The 19,397-nt window shown below is 40.6% G+C and overlaps 1 protein-coding gene across 1 annotated transcript; it reads right to left on the minus strand.

The window, feature by feature from the left end:
• Positions 1–1,042: 1,042 nt before the first annotated feature.
• On the minus strand, positions 1,043–19,248 carry parpbp (PARP1 binding protein). Its single transcript, XM_084711299.1, has 10 exons — positions 19,099–19,248; positions 17,762–17,998; positions 17,545–17,649; positions 15,097–15,267; positions 14,803–14,957; positions 9,731–9,914; positions 9,386–9,567; positions 6,345–6,426; positions 2,072–2,276; positions 1,043–1,562 (listed from the first exon to the last, which is right to left on the minus strand). Exons 1-10 carry the CDS (start codon positions 19,246–19,248, stop codon positions 1,240–1,242), a joined length of 1,794 nt encoding a protein of 597 aa, XP_084567425.1. The 3' UTR covers positions 1,043–1,239.
• Between the last annotated feature and the right edge of the window lie 149 nt (positions 19,249–19,397).

The raw sequence follows: 19,397 nt of genomic DNA on the forward strand, positions 1-19,397 counted from the left end.
CCAGAGCCTTCGTAGCACTACGTGCGTCGTAAGTTGTATTTTAAGGTCTCCCTTAAGGTTATGGGCTGTTTCCCAGAGTTGGGACAACCTTAAGGGAGACCTTAAAATACAACTTACGACGCACGTAGTGCTACGAAGGCTCTGGGAAACGGGGCCCAGATCAAGACTCTGTGATCTGCTGTCAAATTGATCCACTCATGAAGTCACCTACATTTTCCACAGTGCTAAATAAATAAAATGCCACTTAAAATGAAGGTGTAAACTATGAATCAATTAACTAACAAAACTATTTAGAATACATTTTGATAAGTGATTTACAATTTGTAATTTTTCAAGTGAAAATAGCAATCATTTGCATCTCAAATGCGAAGATTTAATGGTTTTCATAATGATATCACTGACTTGTTATTCTTTGTTTAATGCACACAAAGACAGATCTGTATGCCAAAGATGATGCTACTGATATAAGCTGGCTAGCTTAGTTTAGCATAGAAATAGGAACTGACAGAAACTGTTTCTGGTTCTGACCAAAGTTTTTTTTTTGTCAAATATCATCTACGAGCACTTCTAAATTAGCGTGCTAGCAGTGCTGCTTCAGTCAGTCCAGTTTTAGGCTAAAATAAGCTAATTGTCTGTAAGCTCTAGCTTAGCATTTAGCGCTCAGACTAAATACCCGGTATGGAGCTATAAGCAGGTTAGCAACTCTACATTTTAGCTTGCTAGCAGTTTCTCTCTCCCAGTTTGTCCAGTTTTATGTCAAAATAAGCTAACCCCTCCCCGTTAGCTCTAGCCTTGTAGTTGGTGTACAGACTGTTAGCCTATTTTAGTGCAGAAACTAGATTTGAGGGAAATGGTTTGCACAGCTCTAGCCAAACTTTTTACAAATCTGTCACCTCTGTTACTAATTCTACGCTAAAATAAGCTAATCACCTGCTAGCACTAGCTTCATATTTAATGTAGGCTACAGTCATGACAGTGGTATTGATAGTGTTATCTATCTCTCTGCAAGAAATACACATCTCTCAAAATATCAAACTCTTCCTTCATTAAATTAATTAAAATGGTCAGTGGATTAACTGAGAATGAAAATAGTCATTAGTTGTAGCCTTAACTGGAACATTCACTATAAAGAAGATTTGTTGGTGAGAAAAAACAACTAAACACTCAGCTGCTTTGTGTAAACGTCATTTGACAAAGTCCATCCACTGCACCATCATGAAACCAGTGCAAACATCATCACTAGACTCTGAAGAAGCTGGTTAGCTTTCCCTGCCCAGCTATCAGCTTCTTCTTACTCGCGGCCTTGCCGACCGTCTTGCCTGGCATTTTGGCTGACACACTCGTGGGCTGTTTCTTCTGCGGAGGCTCATTCTCTGCTCCTCCATGCTGGTCAGAATCCACCTGCTTCCTCTTGGTGCTCTTGCTCTGCGTCTGGGTGCCAGTTTTCTTTCTTTTGCCCGGGTCTGCGCCTCTGTTTTGGGCATTTCCACTTCTCTGGCCGAGAGCAGCCCCCCGCTGCACGCCGCTCTGCTCCTTATTTGGACATTCAGAAGTTGGCTTGGCTGGAAAGATTGAAACAAAGCAAAAGCAAGTGTGACAAGCTGGTTGGAAAAAAAAGGAAAATGTTGTGACGAAATTGCTGACGTTAGCTGCTAGTTTAAGCAGCCCGTGTGTTTATTCTATGAAGCTGAAATTTAACATTTGTCATGTAACCTGATGGAGCGGAGCCTGAATTCCCACGGAACGAAAGACAGAAGGGGAAATGGGCAAAAAGTCTGTGTGTGTGTGTGTGTGCTTCTTGGTTTTTACTACAGATGTGGGTGTGAGCAGGTTTTATAGAACGGGGATTCATTTAATGGCTGATGGTAAGGACCGGTCCCAGGGCTCGGACTGGGAAGGGTTCAAGGCTGGAGCTCAGAGGGTGTGCCTGGGCCTCCGTCCAGCTGTGTGACGTCAGAGGAAACAGGCAGAAAGGGAAAGCTGCACCGCTTGTGTTGAGCTTTTCTCCGCATGAAGTGGAGCAGAATAAAAGTACCTGAAAGAATTAATGAAGTAAAGTTTGAATCTGTACCTGTGTGTGTCTCCACCAAGTCTGAGCTGCACTCCTCCTCCTCCTCCTCCTCCTCCAAAGCTGGGATGTTTTTGGGTTTGGGTGCTGGGTGCACACAGGTGGGGACCTGGCTGGTGCTGGGGAACTCCAGCACACGGTTGAGTGGCAGCTCGTCTTCATCTCTGTATGTACACGCAAACTGGGATCGAATTACTCTTTCTTTGGCCTGGAATAAAAAGAAAATAAACTTTAATCCACCTAATATGATGGCACGGTGGATGATCAGTATCAATGACTCGGGGCAGGTTTCCGGATTTCAAAACTTACTTTCTGGCTTTTACTTTAATGTTTATAACAAAAAAAAAAAAAAAAAGCCCTCGCTCGCACTCATGTTTCAAGAAGTGCTTTCCCACTCCTGCACATTTATAACCGCTCAACAAGAGAAAGAGTGCCAAATATCTGCAGCCATGCTATCTGCTCTGTTAAGCTTTACTTGGTAACAGCAGCGCTTTGAGCTAAATGCTAATTCTAGCATGGCAACAGGCTCCTGTTCAGCAGGTATCGTTTTTGTACCATGGTCACATCTGAGTTTAGTGCAAAGCTTTTCAAGCCCAGGGGGGCTCCAAACAGTTTCAGGGAAGGCTCAGTGAATAGAAGGGAAAAAAATCTTAACAGTTTTCAAAAGGAGTATATATATATAATCATATATAATAACCTAAATGTGTATGATTTGGTTACACAGATAGTTAAGAGTCCTGTACCTCTGAACTATTTCTTAACTGTTTTGTGGAGTTTTACTTTTTACACAAACTAATAAATACCTTTGGAAAAACTTTTTTTTTGTATTTGGTGCAGTCTGAAGTTATGTCAAACAGCAATATCAGGTCATCTTGGCTCAGTTGTCGAGTGTCTGTGGGATCAAACTGATACAGGCATCCTGGAAGAGGACTAAACTAAGGGGGGGGAGGGATGCCATTTTCCAAGTTTTGTCTGACAGGAGGCCCCCAGTGTCAGATTTTGTGTTCGGTATTTGTTGTTGTCATACTGTTGTATTTAATTTTAGCACACTAAATCAGTGGTTTTCAGAGTACAGCTGAGGCAGATCAGAGTGTCTTTGCAGATACTGGATCATAAACCAAAGTACTGGACAAAATACATTTGACATGATTAGGGCGTTAGATAAAAAAAAAAAAACAAAGGTAGGGTTGGATATCATTCATTACTGTACCAGTACCCTTAAAGTGACAAAGGTGTGGAGGCATAAAAATTATAATTTCCCTGCTCTGCCTCTGATTGGCTAACCCTAACCCATAACCCTGTGAGTACTAGGGTTGGGTACCACTCACACTTGAACTGATACAGTACCGAAACCAGTACCCCGAATACAGTACCTTTTACTGAACTTTGTGCTTGAGGGTTGCAAATTTTGCACGTTTTCCTTAGCTGATAGTTGAAAATCCTGACAATCACTGAATCAACAAGATGGATGTTTTGTCTTTTTTTTAAAGTCTCATTTTATTTTTTATTTTTTTTCCAATTTAAAGTTTTCTTATTCAACAAATGGCTTCGCCAGATTAAACAATGTCAAATGAGACATTTCTAGGCTATTGATGAATTATTAATGAATACAGTTTGACAGCAATTAGTCAATTAATGATTAATCATTAACATCCTTACAAGAGCATTTATCTCAGAGATTGGCACCAATTGATTTAATGTGAATCAGCACTTATTAGGGTTGGGAACTGAACTGATGTAATTCAGTTAATACCTTCAAAAAGTACTGAGGAGAATTAAATTATTATTAAATTTAAGTCTGTAGAATCTGACGTGTAGGATGGGACATCTCTGCCTCACAATATTCATTAATTTAAATGTTTTTAGACACATTTTTCCTTCAACAAACATTGCACCTCCTGCAATTTGGAAATCGCAGAAAGCCGTATTGCATTTTTGATAAAATTTCAATTAATTGTGCGGTCCTAATCAGAGGCCACCTGATTTGATCACAGCTGATGAATCATAAGTTATTCCAACTTCACACCTCTTAAAACAGGAGAGACCATTTTCTACAATCTGATCACAACTACACGCCTCGGCACCTCATTAAAAAGCCTTTTCGGACAGCCTAGTTAGTGATAAAGTGAATGATACTGAAGACTACAATCCTGGCCCTGGGGCACACGGATCCACAGCTTTTCCTCCACCGTTTGATCTATGCCTGCTTGGGATTATCACAATCCACGGATTTCACCCTTCAGGCCAGCGGGCCACAGTGGGGAGGAGAAATCTGAGGGAAAAAATACAGCGAGCAAAGCTGGGTGGATCCGTGAAGCACAAAAGGGATCAAAGCCTTTGTGCTTTTCAAAAGAACTTCTTAAAAGAGCACCTAAAACAACAGTGACCCCATGAATGAGGTACATGTCAATGATGGAGCTAAAAATGCAACCCTAACCCTGCTTGTTGCATGCTAATAAAACGTATCAGAAACGCCCCAGAAACAACGGGAGGGGATGGAGGGGTGGACACGGCCAAAGTATGACTGACGGAGAACATCTAATCCAATTACAACAGGTGGGAGCCCAACGTGGCACTGTGTGGTCAGGCTGTCCTGAAATAACCCCCACACACCTGACCAAGACATTCCTGATAGGACTTCCACAAGCAGGTGCAAGCAATTCCCTGCAGCAGCTTTATGTTTCGACATGTGTTCTCATGCACAGGTGATAAAAGCGGGAACGAGGAACAGGTGCAACGTGACGACCAGAGATGATACAACAAGATAAAATGCAATCAAACATCATTACTGACGTCACAGTAAAGAGTTGTTGTCAAGCGTTTTTCTATGTTTGGATCATCTGTGGCACTGAGAAAGAGATCTGGAAGCGTCCCAAAAAGCAGAAACTAAATCTGTCCATCTCTGTGTGTGCCAGTTGACGTCAGTGCATGATGAAACTGCTGGACAAGTCTGGGATAAAGTCATTCGGCAGACAACAGGAAACAATAACCTTTCAAGTTTCCCTTGCTAGTCGAATTACGCGACTGATATGGCATCTTCAAAGTGAAATTGATGCAGAAAGCTTCCGCTCGCCGAGTTCAGGAAGCGGTGAGCTGCCCAGGGACCATTACAGCGCACTCAAACAGGAAGGCAGCCAGATTGTGGGGAGCTAAAATGACATCTGCTAGCGCAATCAAATAAAGGAGCCATTTCACAAAATGTGTTTAGCATACATGTTCAAAAGGAGTTCACACACAGTGGAGCTACTTCAGTCCTACCTTCACTTCTGAAGCTGGTCTGGTCGGTGTTTTTTGGGTGACTCAGCATTTGTGGAGTGTTTACAGTGGTGGGATTAGTGAAGGCTGCAACACCACACTAAAAAATACTCTGATACAAGTAAAAGCATGGATGCATGCAGAGTTTTAGCACAGTAAAATTACTAGTAATAGCAATAGGGCTGCAACTGATGTTTACTTTCATTATAGATCAATCTGCCAATTAGTGTCTAGCTTAATTGAGTATATTGTTTGGTCTTTAAAATGTCAGAAAAAAGTAAAACATGTCAGTCCCAGTGTCTGAAAGTCTTTGAATAAGTTTTGTCAGTCCAGAACCCAAAGATATTCAGTTAAATATGATATTAAACAGGGAAACACAGGAAATCTCAATATTTGAGAGGCTGAAAACAGCATTTTCTGCCATTTTTTACATGGAAAAATACCTTCATGATTTATCAGTTATTAAAATAGTTGACAACTTTACTCATTCGACTAATAGTTGCGGCTCTAATCAGTCAATGTTCTCCAGTCTTGCTGGCATTAAAAGTCTGTATAATCATAATGAATCAGATTCTCTCACATTGACCCCAGAAAACATAAAAAAAAAAACACAGAGGAGCTGAGCTCACAGCCAGCGAGGAAGGAAGGAGAGGTATCGATATCGGATATACAGTGTGCTGCATTGTGCACTGTAAGCAAATGGAGCTGAGCCCTGACAATAGGATGACTTATCATCAGGATTGGTTAATGGTTTGAATCCCCAACGAATGAGTCGTTTTATGCCCTGGATTTAAACAGCAACCCTCAAACCAACAGTAAGAGCTAAAACACAGCTGTGCAAACGGGAACGGTGGAAGTCAGTTAAGATGTGCGCTTCAGCTAAGAAAATAAATAATATAATACCAGGGAGAAATTACAGGATGTAAAGACATTATTTTCAATGTTTGTACATCTGATTCAATTTGAAGTAACTGATGGTTTGGATTTGGGGCTCTTTTTTGGACGGAGGGGCCCACGTTACCTTGGGTTTGAGCAGGTCTAGTCGGCTCTGGACTCTGCTCCGTAGAGGTTCTGGAGAGCATCCAGTAGACACTTCAGGGGATCTGAGGGCCGGGCCACAACGAGAAGACAAGAGGTTTATAAATTAGAAAAGCTAGAAGGTTACACGGTCAAAGAAATCCACTCTCTGCGTCTTAAAAACACTGTTCTGTCTTTCCTGCAGAGGTCAGAGGGAGCCGACATTGGGCTTTTGTAACAAGTTGGATCTCAGCCATTCGGTGTCGTCCACCTCAGACATAATGTAGGTTCCCCCCCGACCACAGCCAGTGGCTGTTTTTTTTTAATATTATTATTTTTATTTCAGATGTTTGACCAGAGAAATTGTTCCAGTGTGGTGTGGGAGGATTTTCCTCCATATGGTTTCACTGCAGAGTTGTAGAGTCTCATGTTGGTGTAATTGCTGTTTCAGGGGCTTTCCCACTCTGAATGCTGCGGTGGTGAAAATGCTCAAATCTGATTCAAAGCTCTGTGAGGTTACTTTCTCATAGTAAATATTAACTTTTAACTTACTACTGTTTACATGACCGCTGAAGGACGCGACAAGGCGTTTAGCTTGCTTTGAGACCCGTCAGAGTCTCGCCCTCTCTTGGAAAAACACGACCAGACCTCGAACAGGTCAAGAATAGGTGGAGAGAAATGTCCCGTTGTCTTTAAGTGGAAAAGATAATCTATATTCTTAAGGGGAGGAAATCTGGGGTCTGTTCATGTATTTTATTGAAAATGGTGATTTAAAAGATGTACTTGTTCCCATAGAAGAGACCGGATACATAGAAGGGCTTTTGTTTTGTTTTCTCTCTTTTTACCCTCAATTCATTGAGTTTTTCTTGTTTGTTTGTTTTTGTATTAACCGATTTCTTTTCTACTTTCATATTTTTTATAGTGTAAACCATAAATTCTAGACATTATCAGATAGCTGAAGGTGGGAAAGGGGCGTTGGATGGGTGGGAAGATACAGAACAACGTATTTTAGATGTGCACCTGTGTCGTTACGCCATTATCTTTAAGTTCAAAAAGAACAACAAAAAATATTTATTTAATATATATTGTGCTCTGTGTACTAAAGCTGTCGTCCTTAAAATATTGGCCTGGGTTCAAACCCAGCCTGTGGCCCTCTGCTGCCTGTTTCCTATCTTAACAATACAAAAGATTACAAGGTCACAAGGTGTTTTCCTTTTGCCTTATGATCCACTATTAAGTTTCGGTTTTGGCCTCCGAGGGAAAAGTTTGGGCGCCTCTGGTTTAGATCTTCCAGACTTTCCCTGGTTCCTCACAAACAGGAATAAGCAGAAGTTAAATCTTCCTCTTTGAAAAGTTAATTTAAAGTCTCTTTTTAGCTGTGAAGTAGCTTTAATCCTCCCTCTTTCAACAGACATGGTTTAATCCAGAACAGGCTATGTGTGCATGTTTAAGATAAATGTTTGCAAGTCATTGGGTTAAGACAACTTAAAGAGGCATTTTAGTCAGGGACTAGGGTTTACCCTCGTCTGTTAAGACGTATAGACTCAAGTCCCAAACTTGATGATTTTAGACTTGACAAAAATCAGAGGACATGCAGCTCCACTTGAACTTTACCACCAGTGACTTGTGACTTCACTTGGACTTGAGCCTTTTGAAATGAAAATAGTTGATACTTTACACAAAGCCAAAAGATTAAAATGTCTGTGTCGCAAATCAATTCTTTTCTCAGAAGTCCCGGAACATTATCTGCCACACTGGCGGTTAGATGTTTGCACCAAACCAAACATTTGCACCATTTACGGACGTGCCGCCTCTGTCCTCTGCTGTCTGTGTCAGAGTTTGACACACACGGGGACAGGGACTTCATGTTGTGTTTGCATTCCATGGACACCTCGTAAAACTCGAACAGCCATGAAGGTCGTTTAAAACGGAAATGTTTTTTTTTCTTCTTAATTTTCTTTGTTTAAATTCACAGACCTACACCTGTCATTACTTTGTTGTTCTTTCACTACAGCTTTTCACAGTTTGATGCTAAAATCCCAAAGTATTCTATTAATTTCTTAATTCATTTTCTGCAGGTTTTTAGAGCCTCGCCTCCTTCCTTCCTTCTTCACCTCCTTGCAGTTCTCAGGCATTATGGTGCATTCAGTTTCAACTGGAAAGTCGGAATTTCAACATGCCAGTTGAAAATTTCAACAGTTGGTCTTCAAGTTTGTTGTCTGCTGTAGTGTAAAATGCTCTCAACTGCTGTAAATAACCAAAGATATACGTAATCTTGGCCATTTAATATTCATGTTTTAATGCAAAAACATGAATATTGTGCACCACTTGTTAAGATGCCATTATGAAGACTTCAGTGTCTCTGGTAGGAGGAGGTTCTGTCTAAATTAATAATCATGAATTAATGTCAGAAAATGGTGAAAAATGTCGATCAGTGTTTCCCACAATGTAAGAGGACATCCTCAAATGGCTCGTTTTACTCACAACTTAGTTCACTGTCATAGAAGAGGAAAGATACCAGAAAATAATCACATTTAAGAAGCTGGAATTAGAGAATTTTTGACTAATTTATTAATTGATTAACCAATTAATTGTTGCAGCTCCTCTAAGGATGTGAACTAGTTTATTTTAATGTCCGAACTGAACTTCAAACTTGCACAACACTGTTTCAACACTGTTCACCATCTTAGTTTAGCACATTAGCACGCTAAAGTTTGCTAATTTGCACTAAAGTACAGCTGAGGCTGATGGGAAATTAGTTTTGTAGACACATGGTCATGCAGCACAGTGTTGGACGAACTGAAACACTGACCAGATGACGCTGCTAAATGAAGTCAGGGATCATCAAAGTCAGAAGGACAGATCATCATGGGAACATGATTGGCTGCAGCAAATTTCATGGCAAGCCATCAAATAGTTGTTGAGATATTTCAGTCTGGACCAAAGTGATGGACTGATCCTGCAGGAAATAACTCAAACATATGCTTCCTATTAGAAAAAACAAAAGGCATTTCTGTTAAATCCCAGTCTGTGCTGTGTGACAACCTGAACAACGTGAAGACGCTGGTCCCCTCGGCTCCACTGAGGACTGACTGGTCCTCAGACAGCAGGTCGGCCTTGTTCTGACTTAGAGGAGTCAACGCTTCTTCATCCAGCAGAGCCATCAGCACCTTCACAGTGTCCCGGCCTCCGAACGCCGTGGCATGATTGATCGCGTACGCCTTTGGCTGGAAGAGGAGCAGCAACACAAACACAAATCAGCGCCCTGTCAGCTCACATATCTGACTCTTACAGAAGATAAAGTGGGCTTTGTGTGTAGGTATGGAGTTCAGGAAACACACAAAAGCCAAAAGGATAGCTGGCTGGATGAGAGCAGAGGCTATACATTACCCTGGCAGGGCTTATCCCCATCCCGCTTCCATTAGCAGCCCGTTTCTGGAGCTGATGGAGCTGGCAGATCCTCTCCTTCAGCTCCTTTGTCGTCTCTTCAGCTGCAGCGTGCACCTCGTCTCCGCTGCTGCGTCCCTTCACCAGCGCCGCCCTGATGGCAGCCACCAGCCTGGCTCCACACGCGCTGAGAATCAAACACAGTGACAGTCACTTTGACGTGCTGAGAAGGCTGCATTGTGCCATAGGTAGAGAGAGAAAACCTTGGATTTGTTTTGGAAAGCAAAGCTCTTTTCTTCTGCAGAACACACAGGTTTTCATCTGGATGGAATTAATAGCGTTCAAGAGTTCAGCCAATATTTGCCAACATGAATAACTCTCTCCTGAAACTAAAAAACCCAGAAAAGCCAGCGCCTTCGTCTGAATTGTCTCAAAAGATATACTGCAGCTTCACTTTCAATTAATTGGACACTGACTTTAAGGGCTCAGAGTAATTGTTTCGGTGTTAACGTCCAGTTGAGCTTTATTTCACTGTAACGCGGCTTTGCCAATGTTAACAGTTACGGAGCAGAAAATATGCTCCAAATCCCTGTTAAAGTCACCCTGGGCACTGTCACTGCTCTCAGCGATGGACTGTCAGCAGAGAAACTCCAGGATTTTCCTCTTTATAAAGTTTCGGGGGGATTTTCGTCGGTGCTCGCACACCGTCTGCGCTGTATGTCCAAAAATCATAGCAACATATCATTTCTGTAGGTTTCTAACAGTCAAGTGCATTAAAGTAGAGGTCTTGAACGTTCTTCCAAGCCGTGAACCCCTTACCTGACAGAGAGACGGAGCAGGGACCCCCTACTACATATACTGAATTTACAACCCCAATTCCAAAAACGTGGGTGTAAAACGTGAATTTAAAAATGTGGTTTTTTAATGCAGTTTTTTATTCAGTGCTGCCTGAGGGGTCAAAGGTCACAGGGATTCAGTGTTTGTTTTCAGCCCTGTCCCTTGCAACATGCAGATTCTCTGAATCTTTAAATGATATTATGGATCGTAGATGGTGAAATCCCTAAATTCCTGCAGTTTTTTGTTGAGAAATGTTGCATAACATGCAGACGTTTCAGTCTCAAGAAACTTTGTCTTGAGAAACATCTTTGTGACTGAAACACCTGCATGTTTTTAATAAATCAATGCAGAGGTGATGCGTGTGTGCAGGAAGAAAAAAAAAAGACCATTGCTTCAGATCATAAACTCTGGAGGAGCAATATGATGGCTCTTGTATCATAAAATCATTTAATAATTGAGATTTTATACAAAATTATTGATTTTTCTTTTGTTTGGTAGGTCACTGTGGGGTGATGTGCAGTGGGCAGGTCATTGTTGCGGGATGAGTCCCCTCAGGTTTTACACGTCAACCTATCAGGGCTTGTTTCATGGTGGTCGCTGTACATTATCCCTTACTGAATGCAATATTGCCCAACGAGTTTGAACTGTAGTGAAAATGAAAGTTGACACGATTGTGCTCGTGTTTTAATGTTTGGCCTCTATCTTTGTTTGCTCTTTAATTACCAAAAGTTAGTTATTCTTATTCTTTTTTGCCGAAAACTTAATTTGGCGGCCCCCTGCATCAACTCTGAGAACCCCCCAGGGATCTCAGACCGCCTGTTGAAGACCAGGGCACTAAAGCACACGAGAAGAAGAAAAAAAAGTAGTCACAGTAAGGTGGATAGAGGCGGTGGTCCGATCCTGACCCAGCTCTGATGTGAGCGAGCGGGGCTCAGTAACAGAATCATTTGGGAAAACAGATGTTCGGCGAACACGGGGCCCTGAACTCTCCACAGAAGGTGTTTGTATGAGGAAATACAGTACTCCGCTGAGAGCGTAACGGCACTGCCTGTTGAAAGACACATGTTGGCCCGCTTCATCAGCGTCTCATCAGACGAGGAGCACGAACTGAGAAGCCTCAGCAGAGCAGCGAGGGTCGAGTCTACTTCTACACAAACATCACGATGTGTTGTTACGGCTCCGACCTCTGAGCCCGGCCCTCACATGATTGAGCAGCTTAAATCATTTCTGATAACCACTTCTGTTGTGGTGCCAAGTGCTCTGACATCCAAAATAATCTGTAATGGTATGGAGAGTGATCTGAGGTTTGATGATAATTCATCAAAGTGAGTACGAGCTCCAAACGGGGAACAAGTTATTCAGCAGAGACGGGCTTTGATGTAGCAGAGATGAACATGCTTTAGCAATCCAAATGTTATCATGAGCAGCTTAGATGAGAGTCATTACAGTAAATAATAAGGAGCTGGAACGGGACAGGTGGATTTTTATGATCACAGGTGTGATTTCAGTGCACAGGTGTCTGCCAGGCCCATACACCCCAGCTGGAAATACTCCCAGCAGCAGCAGCGGCAGCGAGAGCTCAGAATTTAATTCAATTCTCAGCCGCAGCAGGCAGAGGGGAGGCAGAATTTAACCTGAAGTCGAAATTGCAGGAAAGAGTGAAGCAATTCAAAGAAAATCCCACTCAGTCACTCATGAATCACAAGTTTCATTGTGCTCCTCGACCTCAGTCGCTGCCAGATACTGAAGCGCGCTCAACTTTTCTTGGAATCTCTGAATTCCCCTAATCTGCTCATGATGATTTCTCTGGGATTTGAATATGTTTGTATGAGGATTAGACTACAATAAAGTAAATACGGCAGTTTGTTACGGTGCATTATTTCAAATAGAAAGTTGCTCGTGCTAGAATATGTGGGATTAGCCACTGCAAATGTGTGATTTAACTCTGGCAAGCACAGAAAAAACTGCTGCAACCATCAGGATTTCATGGCTTTATTTCAATCTGAATTTCCCATTTTGGAAAGATTGAAGAATCCAGTTACTCTAAAAAGGATAAATCTGTTGATAGATAATACTTGTTAAAAAGGATCAATTCCTGGGATTTGTTCACGAGAAGAAAAATACAGACTGTGCATCCAAAGCCTGATACCAGTGACAACTCTGGACACACTCCTCATTCAGTGTTTTTTTCTTTGTTTTTTTTTTTTTCTAAAAAATAGTTCAGATTATACCAATAGTGTGCAAAGCTTCCATCAAAACAAAAAGTGGCCACTCTGAAGAATCTAAAATATCAAAGTGCAGAAAACTTTTGCACACTTGTGGGTCGACAGGAGCGTAGAAGACGACCACGGATCGACAATAAAATGCAAAAAGACTGTCTTCTGCACTTGCAGATAAGATTTAAGAATAACTTATTGAATCTAGGGCTGAACGATTTTGAAAAAATATCTAATTGTGATCATTTTGACTGATATTGCAATTCCCTATTACAAAGAATGCTAATTTAAAAAACAAAACAAAACAAAACAAAAAAAACACACATCTGAGTTTAGGTAGTTCGATTAGGAAGCTGATGAGTTCCCAGAATTCTCTGGTCTGTGACAAAGTCAAAGTACTGTAGGCCGCAAACAAATAGATCATGAGACTGTCCAAAGTTCAGACTCTCTCATAACGTCTCTCCTACTGTAACCCCACCAGCTATCATTTTAAATCATATGGGACAAATTTAAAAAGGGCTTTGTGTCTGTTTTAGAGTCACATTTATGCATTTTGGGCAATAAAACAGAAATATAACATGACTGAAAGATGCAGTATGTTCCTGATACAAAACTACTTAAAGCAACAACTAAACTTCTTGGGAAAAATACATATTCCCTATATTAGCTATGGTTAACTTAGTTTAGCATGAAGACTGACGCCAGGGAAAATAGTTAGCCAGACTAAAATAAATAAAAATACACCTATCACCAATTCCAAAGCTTATTAGTTAACAACTGACCCCTACTCTGCAGGGATTTCTCCTTTCCTGTTCCCTATTCTTAGTCAAGGAAACTAAAAAAAACTTTATAAATTTATAAATTTTATGACAGTTTTAGTTTCCTGAACTGAGATATGTTCTCTGCTGGGGAAAAAAAAAAAAAAAAAATTCATCTTTTATTAAAAGATGTTGCTTGCAGATCTGGTGACAACTTGGCTAATGTTAACAAAATTCTAGCCAACTATTGATGTAGATTAGCTAGCTAGTTTGCTAGAGTTTTGCTAACATTAGTTATCAGATGTAACTACCTAGCTAATAATTGATAAAAAAGCTATCAAGTAATATAGCCAGCAAGCAATCAACTTACCTTACCACTGATGTAGATTTTTAAGCTAGTTAGCTAGTATTTTGTTTATATTAGCTATCAGATGTTACTAGCCAATTATTGATGTAGATTAGCTAGCTAATTTGCTAATGTTTTGATAAAATTAGCTTTCATAGGCATCTAGCTAATGATTTGTGTAGATTAGCTACCTAGCGTTTTTCTATCATTTACTGTCAGATATAACTAACTAGCTAATGATTGAAGATTAAAAGTGTAAAACAAAATGTATAAAGGCATCTGATACCTCAAGTTAGCTAATGTTAATGCTAGCAAATGGTAGATATCAGATGTAACTAGCTATCTGATGATTAGTTATTGGAGCACAGAGCAAAAAAGGGTGGGACTTAACAGTCAATTCTATATCATTATCATTTCCTGAATGTCTGTACAGCAAATATAAAAAAAAATCAGTGCATGATTAGCTTAGCTTAGCATAAAGAGTGGAAATCAGGGATAATGGCTGGCTTTTTCTTCATAATATGATTATTAGTAAGCACATTTTTAAAACTTTGAACAGTGATACCAGTCTTTATGCTAAGCTAATCAGCTCCTAGACGTAGCTTTATAGTTAGCCCACAGACATGTGTGTATTGGACATCTTATCTAACTTGCTGCATGAAAGTGAGTCACAAATTTAGCAAAATAGCAAACCAACTTCCTGTAATGTATTACAGTTTGCTATCTATAAAACATTAATATATAAAATATACAATAAAATGAGTAATTTGCACTTATACTCCCTTGAATTGCAGCTCAGTGACACTTTTACAACTTTAAACTGCCTCCCAAAATTTACAGCTGACTCTCACAAGGAGGAGGCATTACATCAGTAAGACAGGGAGCGTGTGAAAGCCTGGATTAATCTGCATTGTGTACCTTGGGTCAGGAATCTCGCCCAGTATTTCTTCCAGGTTGTCTAGAAACTGGACAAAGTCCGACAGGCCTTTGACATGTTTCCTCAGTGGGTCAGACTCAGCTGGAGCGTAGCCCTTCCCTCCGAGCTGGATGGCCCGCACGAAGGATGTCACTGCCTGCAGAAGCATGAAAGAGACCCAAATGTTTCACCAGAGAGGATTACTCCAATTTTAATGTCACAGCTTTGGATCTCTAGTGATGTCAAGTGTGAAGACGTCATCGCTAAAGCCTAAGAACAAGCTAAGTGTTTCTTACCAAGAAGAGAGACGTGTTGTTGTTCCGTGCAGCGTGCTTTATGTCGGTAAATGCCTGGCGTCCGAGGCTGCGACTCGGGACGTCGAGGGTTTGCGCCAGCGCCATGTCGTTCTTGGCGTTCACAAGCAAATTCAAATAGGAGCAGAAAACCCTTCTCACTGCCCGTTTTACCTGTTGAAAATAAAATAAATATTGACCATTTTTTGTAAGAAGACCTCTTAAAAATTGATATGCATTGATATAAAGCTGTAGCCGGTTAGCTTAGCACAAAGACTGGAAACAGGCCAAACAGCTAACCTGACTGTTAAAAGTCTACAAAATCTGATGTCAAACAACTCTAAAGCTAACTAATTAGCACATGATATGTCATTAGATTAATCAGTACAACATTTAAAATGAAAAAATTACAATTTGTAGTTTTACGGAGGGTTATTTGTGAGACCTCTCCCACAGTTCAGCCCTAAAGGGAAAACCACTGAAAGGCAGATTTCCTACTTGTAAACTCGGAAAACAAATCTGTCTTCACTTCATGAAGAAGCAGCTGTCTGATGATACAACAATGGCAGCACGCATTGTAAATCATCAACCATCAACCAAAAGGGAACATTAAGTGCATCTTCATATGTTTAATTAAACTGTCATACAATCAAATAGCCTGTTACCACATGCATCGATCATCCTTCTCCTTTTCCTTTGCGAGGAGGCTGCACTGCTGCCAGTTCACTTGCGTGTGTGTACACTTGCCAAAGACACAACAGTTTGTCACGACCAGCCATGTTTCTTGTTTACGTTTGGCACCTGGAACATTTGGTGGTTGGAAGCTGGGAATTTCAACTGGGAATTTCCCACCTCCGACTTTCACTGGCACACAGCATCATTTCTTTGTCAGCCTCCTCAAACTTAATTCCCCCAGCAAAGACGTGGCAAATCGTAATTTTTACACTTCTGTTTTTGTACAGAATAAAAATACAAGACATAATGTGTAAATTAGTGAACTTTAGAGTTGTAAGAAGGGACATTTTGTTACCTTGTTTCCAGTCTTTATGCTAAGCTAAGCTAAGTGACATGAGAGTGGAAGCAGTATTCTTACTGAACTCTCTGCGAAAAAAGTGAATAAGGGTGTTTAAGGATGCTGGTTGGTTGATTTGACCACTGGGTGGAGCAAGGCTAGCTGTGTGACCCTGTTTCCAGTATTAATGCTAAGCTAAGCTACTGATAGATGGTGGTGGAAGAAATACTCCAGTACAAGTAAAGTTCTGCATTCAAAAACCCTCCTTAAGTACAAGTATTTAATATTACCAGCAAAGTTTACACAAAGTATTAAAAGTAAACGAGTCCCCATCAGTGTTTTATTATTATTCAGACAAATGTAGTGGATTAAAAGGTACGATATTTGCCAGTCAGATGTAGTGGAGTAGAAGTATAAGGTTACATTAAATAGAGTAATATAGTAAAGTACAAGTACCACAAATCTGTACTCAAGTAGAGCACTAGAGTAAATGTACTTAGTTACATTCCACCACTTCTGGCAGATATAAGTGCGAGTTTCTCATCTAATTCTCCACCAGAAAGCGAATCTGCGCGTTTCCCAAAACATGGAACTATTCCTTTAGTCAAACTTTTTGGCTCGAGGCCCGTCCAGGTTTTGTTTATAAACTACCAAAAAGGGGACAGCAGCTTTACTGGCGGAGTAAATCCACTAAAAACAGCAGCTGACAGCCTGTATTAAACTCCAAAAATTACATCACTCGATCTGGTAGTGCAGCAGCAGAAAGCCTCCACGAAAAACTCATAAATTCACAAGTGACAGAGAAAGAAGTGGAGGAAAGAGAGACTCTGTTACAGGAGCTCCTGTCGTCCAGCCCCACACTGTGTTGTGTTTTAAACATCTGCCCGGTAATTGAATTCACATTTTGCTCTTAAATCCAGGTGATATGATATAGAGTTCCTGTCAATAAGAGCAGGATGGATTCCAGACAGAAATTAAGTACGCTGAAGACTGGGAAAGTAAATGCATGGATGGATTGTTGCCAGCAGGAGAAAAAGATTTGCATTTTCCTGTAAATAAAAAAAACTTCTTGTAAGGGTAAAGGGCAGAGTGGAAAGAGGGGTTTCTTATGGTCGTTTATACAACTGATTTTATTTATAAAATCCAACTTTCTGATTAGTGTCAGGAATAAGAAAAAAAAGTTAGAAGGAGAAGATACATCAAAGTTGAAATGCTGATAATAAAGTCAAAATGTCAAGAATATAGAAAATAAAGACGAAATGTCAAGACTAACACTGGAAAGTCGAGAATAAAGTCAAAGTGTTGATAATGATGCTGATAATGTTGACAAAGTTGAAATGTTGCATTTTTTTTCTTTGTGCCTGGCCCTGATACTCTGCCGTATATTTATGAAATAAGTTGCACCTTTTATTAGTGTGTGAATGCAGGGCTGGGCCTACCTGTGGGCTGCAGGGCCTGCTTCTGCTGGACGGCGTTGACGGGACTGAGGAGTCTGGCAGCTCTGAGATCTCCGTGTTCCCTGATAAGAACTCAAACAGCTGGATCTGGGCAGAAAAAGAAAAGTGAAGTACTTAGACAGATAAAATGATTCATCTCTTAACTCCGATCTGATCAGCCACTATCATCAGTCTGATTTCAAACAGCTCTTTTGCTCACCGGGCTCACGGGCTCCTCGGGGTCCGAGTCCACCGCTCTCAGCTGTTTGTACATGGAGAGGATATCAACCAGGTCCACGGCGTTGGAGCGCTTCAGGAAGGATTCGTATGCCTCCAGGATGAGATCATAGTTCTCCAAGCGTGCAGAGTCGGGGGGTGTCAGGTGAAGTTTGTCTAACAGTAAGTGTTTCCAGGCCATCAGGACATCACTCAGAGCCACTTTGAACTCTCCGCCGTGCTGTCACAGGAAGAGAGAAAACAGTGAAAGCAGCAGCCATAATTACCGACGGCCTGGAACCAATCAGTTCAAAAGCACAGAGACCTTCTCCCCCGGCTCAAAAATGGGCCAGGAGCGGTCTCAGCCGGAAATCTGCGGTAATGTCATCAGTTATAGGCGTGATGACAGTCAGCCTGATGGTTCAATTGAACTATGTCATGACGAGGATGTGAATTGGGCTCGTACAGCCTCGTTTTCAGGCCGCCGGATAACTCACACAGAACACAGACTGACAATTAGGGCAGCAGCATTAATTGAAATATTATCAAAAAATTGCAACATGGCCAAATCGTGTTCTGCAGAAATAAAAATGATTGAATATGTTGTACAGACACCAACAGATTTCAAAAGTCTTTTCAGTGAAAATGTAAATCATGATGCAAAAATTATCATTCCCACTAATCATGAATCATTTTGCATTATCTGTCAAGTGCAATGTTATTTTTTTACCATACCTATTGACAATGCTTTATTCCTCTTTCACTGAAGGCATTTTAACTTACCGGCAACAGTCGTTAACATTTTCAAATTTTTCTTAAAGGGAAGTAGAGCGAAAAAAAAAATAGTAGGAATTGCTGATTCTGCCTATGGATATGATTTATTGAAACTGAAAGCTCATTTCAATTGTATTTCTAGTTATTTAAAAATAGGATGAGGATGAAACTCCAGCTATGTTTTAGTATTTTTGATGTGCAGGAAAGTTTGTTTGTTGCCACTCTGCCACACTGTGTCCTTGTTTTTGTTATTTGATACTCAGTAATAAAATAATTTGTATAGGGGGGAAATAAAAATTAACTTTGGGGAGGTGATTTCTGAAAAAGGAACAGATAAACATTGAACCTGGATGTTGTTGGTCAGCTGTGGATTTGGGGTATTTGACATTAACCCATGTATATTTCAGCTTTTTCCTTATATTATATTCCTTCCTTATATTTTAGACTGTTTTCATGTGTGAACACAGTTTGTCTGCATTTGTGTTTGCAAACCTTTTGAAGGAAGAACAAAACTATTTTGAACTGAATTAAAAAGAGGCTCTCTAAATAAAAGGTATGAACTGTTACCTGTTTATTAACTTCTGCCATGGCCACCTGCAGCATCATCAGCATGTCATCAGCTCCATGAACGGTGGTCCTCTCAGACTGCAAAACCCTGTGGCACTCTCTCCTGAAGGTCTTAACCATCAGCTGTAGACGCTCCCCTAAAGCCTCCATTTTTTTCACCTAAAACAGTAGTAAAAGGAAATTATTCTCTGAAAAACTGTGAAAACGTGCCTTACTAGACTTACAAAGAAGATAGTCCATTGTGAAAATCACTTCAAAAGTTATACGGCGTTGAATAAAACAGCTTTTGCTGTAAAAAC

Source organism: Lutjanus erythropterus, chromosome 22, assembly GCF_056507025.1.
Source record: "Lutjanus erythropterus isolate fLutEry1 chromosome 22, fLutEry1.hap2, whole genome shotgun sequence".
Taxonomy (NCBI): Eukaryota; Metazoa; Chordata; class Actinopteri; order Lutjaniformes; family Lutjanidae; genus Lutjanus; species Lutjanus erythropterus.

What these genes read in the sequence shown, in the direction of transcription:
- parpbp (XM_084711299.1), bottom strand. Translation starts at nt 19,248, where the DNA reads ATGGAGGCTTTAGGGGAGCGTCTACAGCTGATGGTTAAGACCTTCAGG. An exon ending in TGGCAGAAGTTAATAAACAG is followed by an intron (nt 17,999 to 19,098) that starts GTAACAGTTCAT and finishes TTCCTGTGACAG; the next exon opens with CACGGCGGAGAGTTCAAAGT. An exon ending in TGGGGATAAGCCCTGCCAGG is followed by an intron (nt 9,568 to 9,730) that starts GTAATGTATAGC and finishes CTCCTCTTCCAG; the next exon opens with CCAAAGGCGTACGCGATCAA.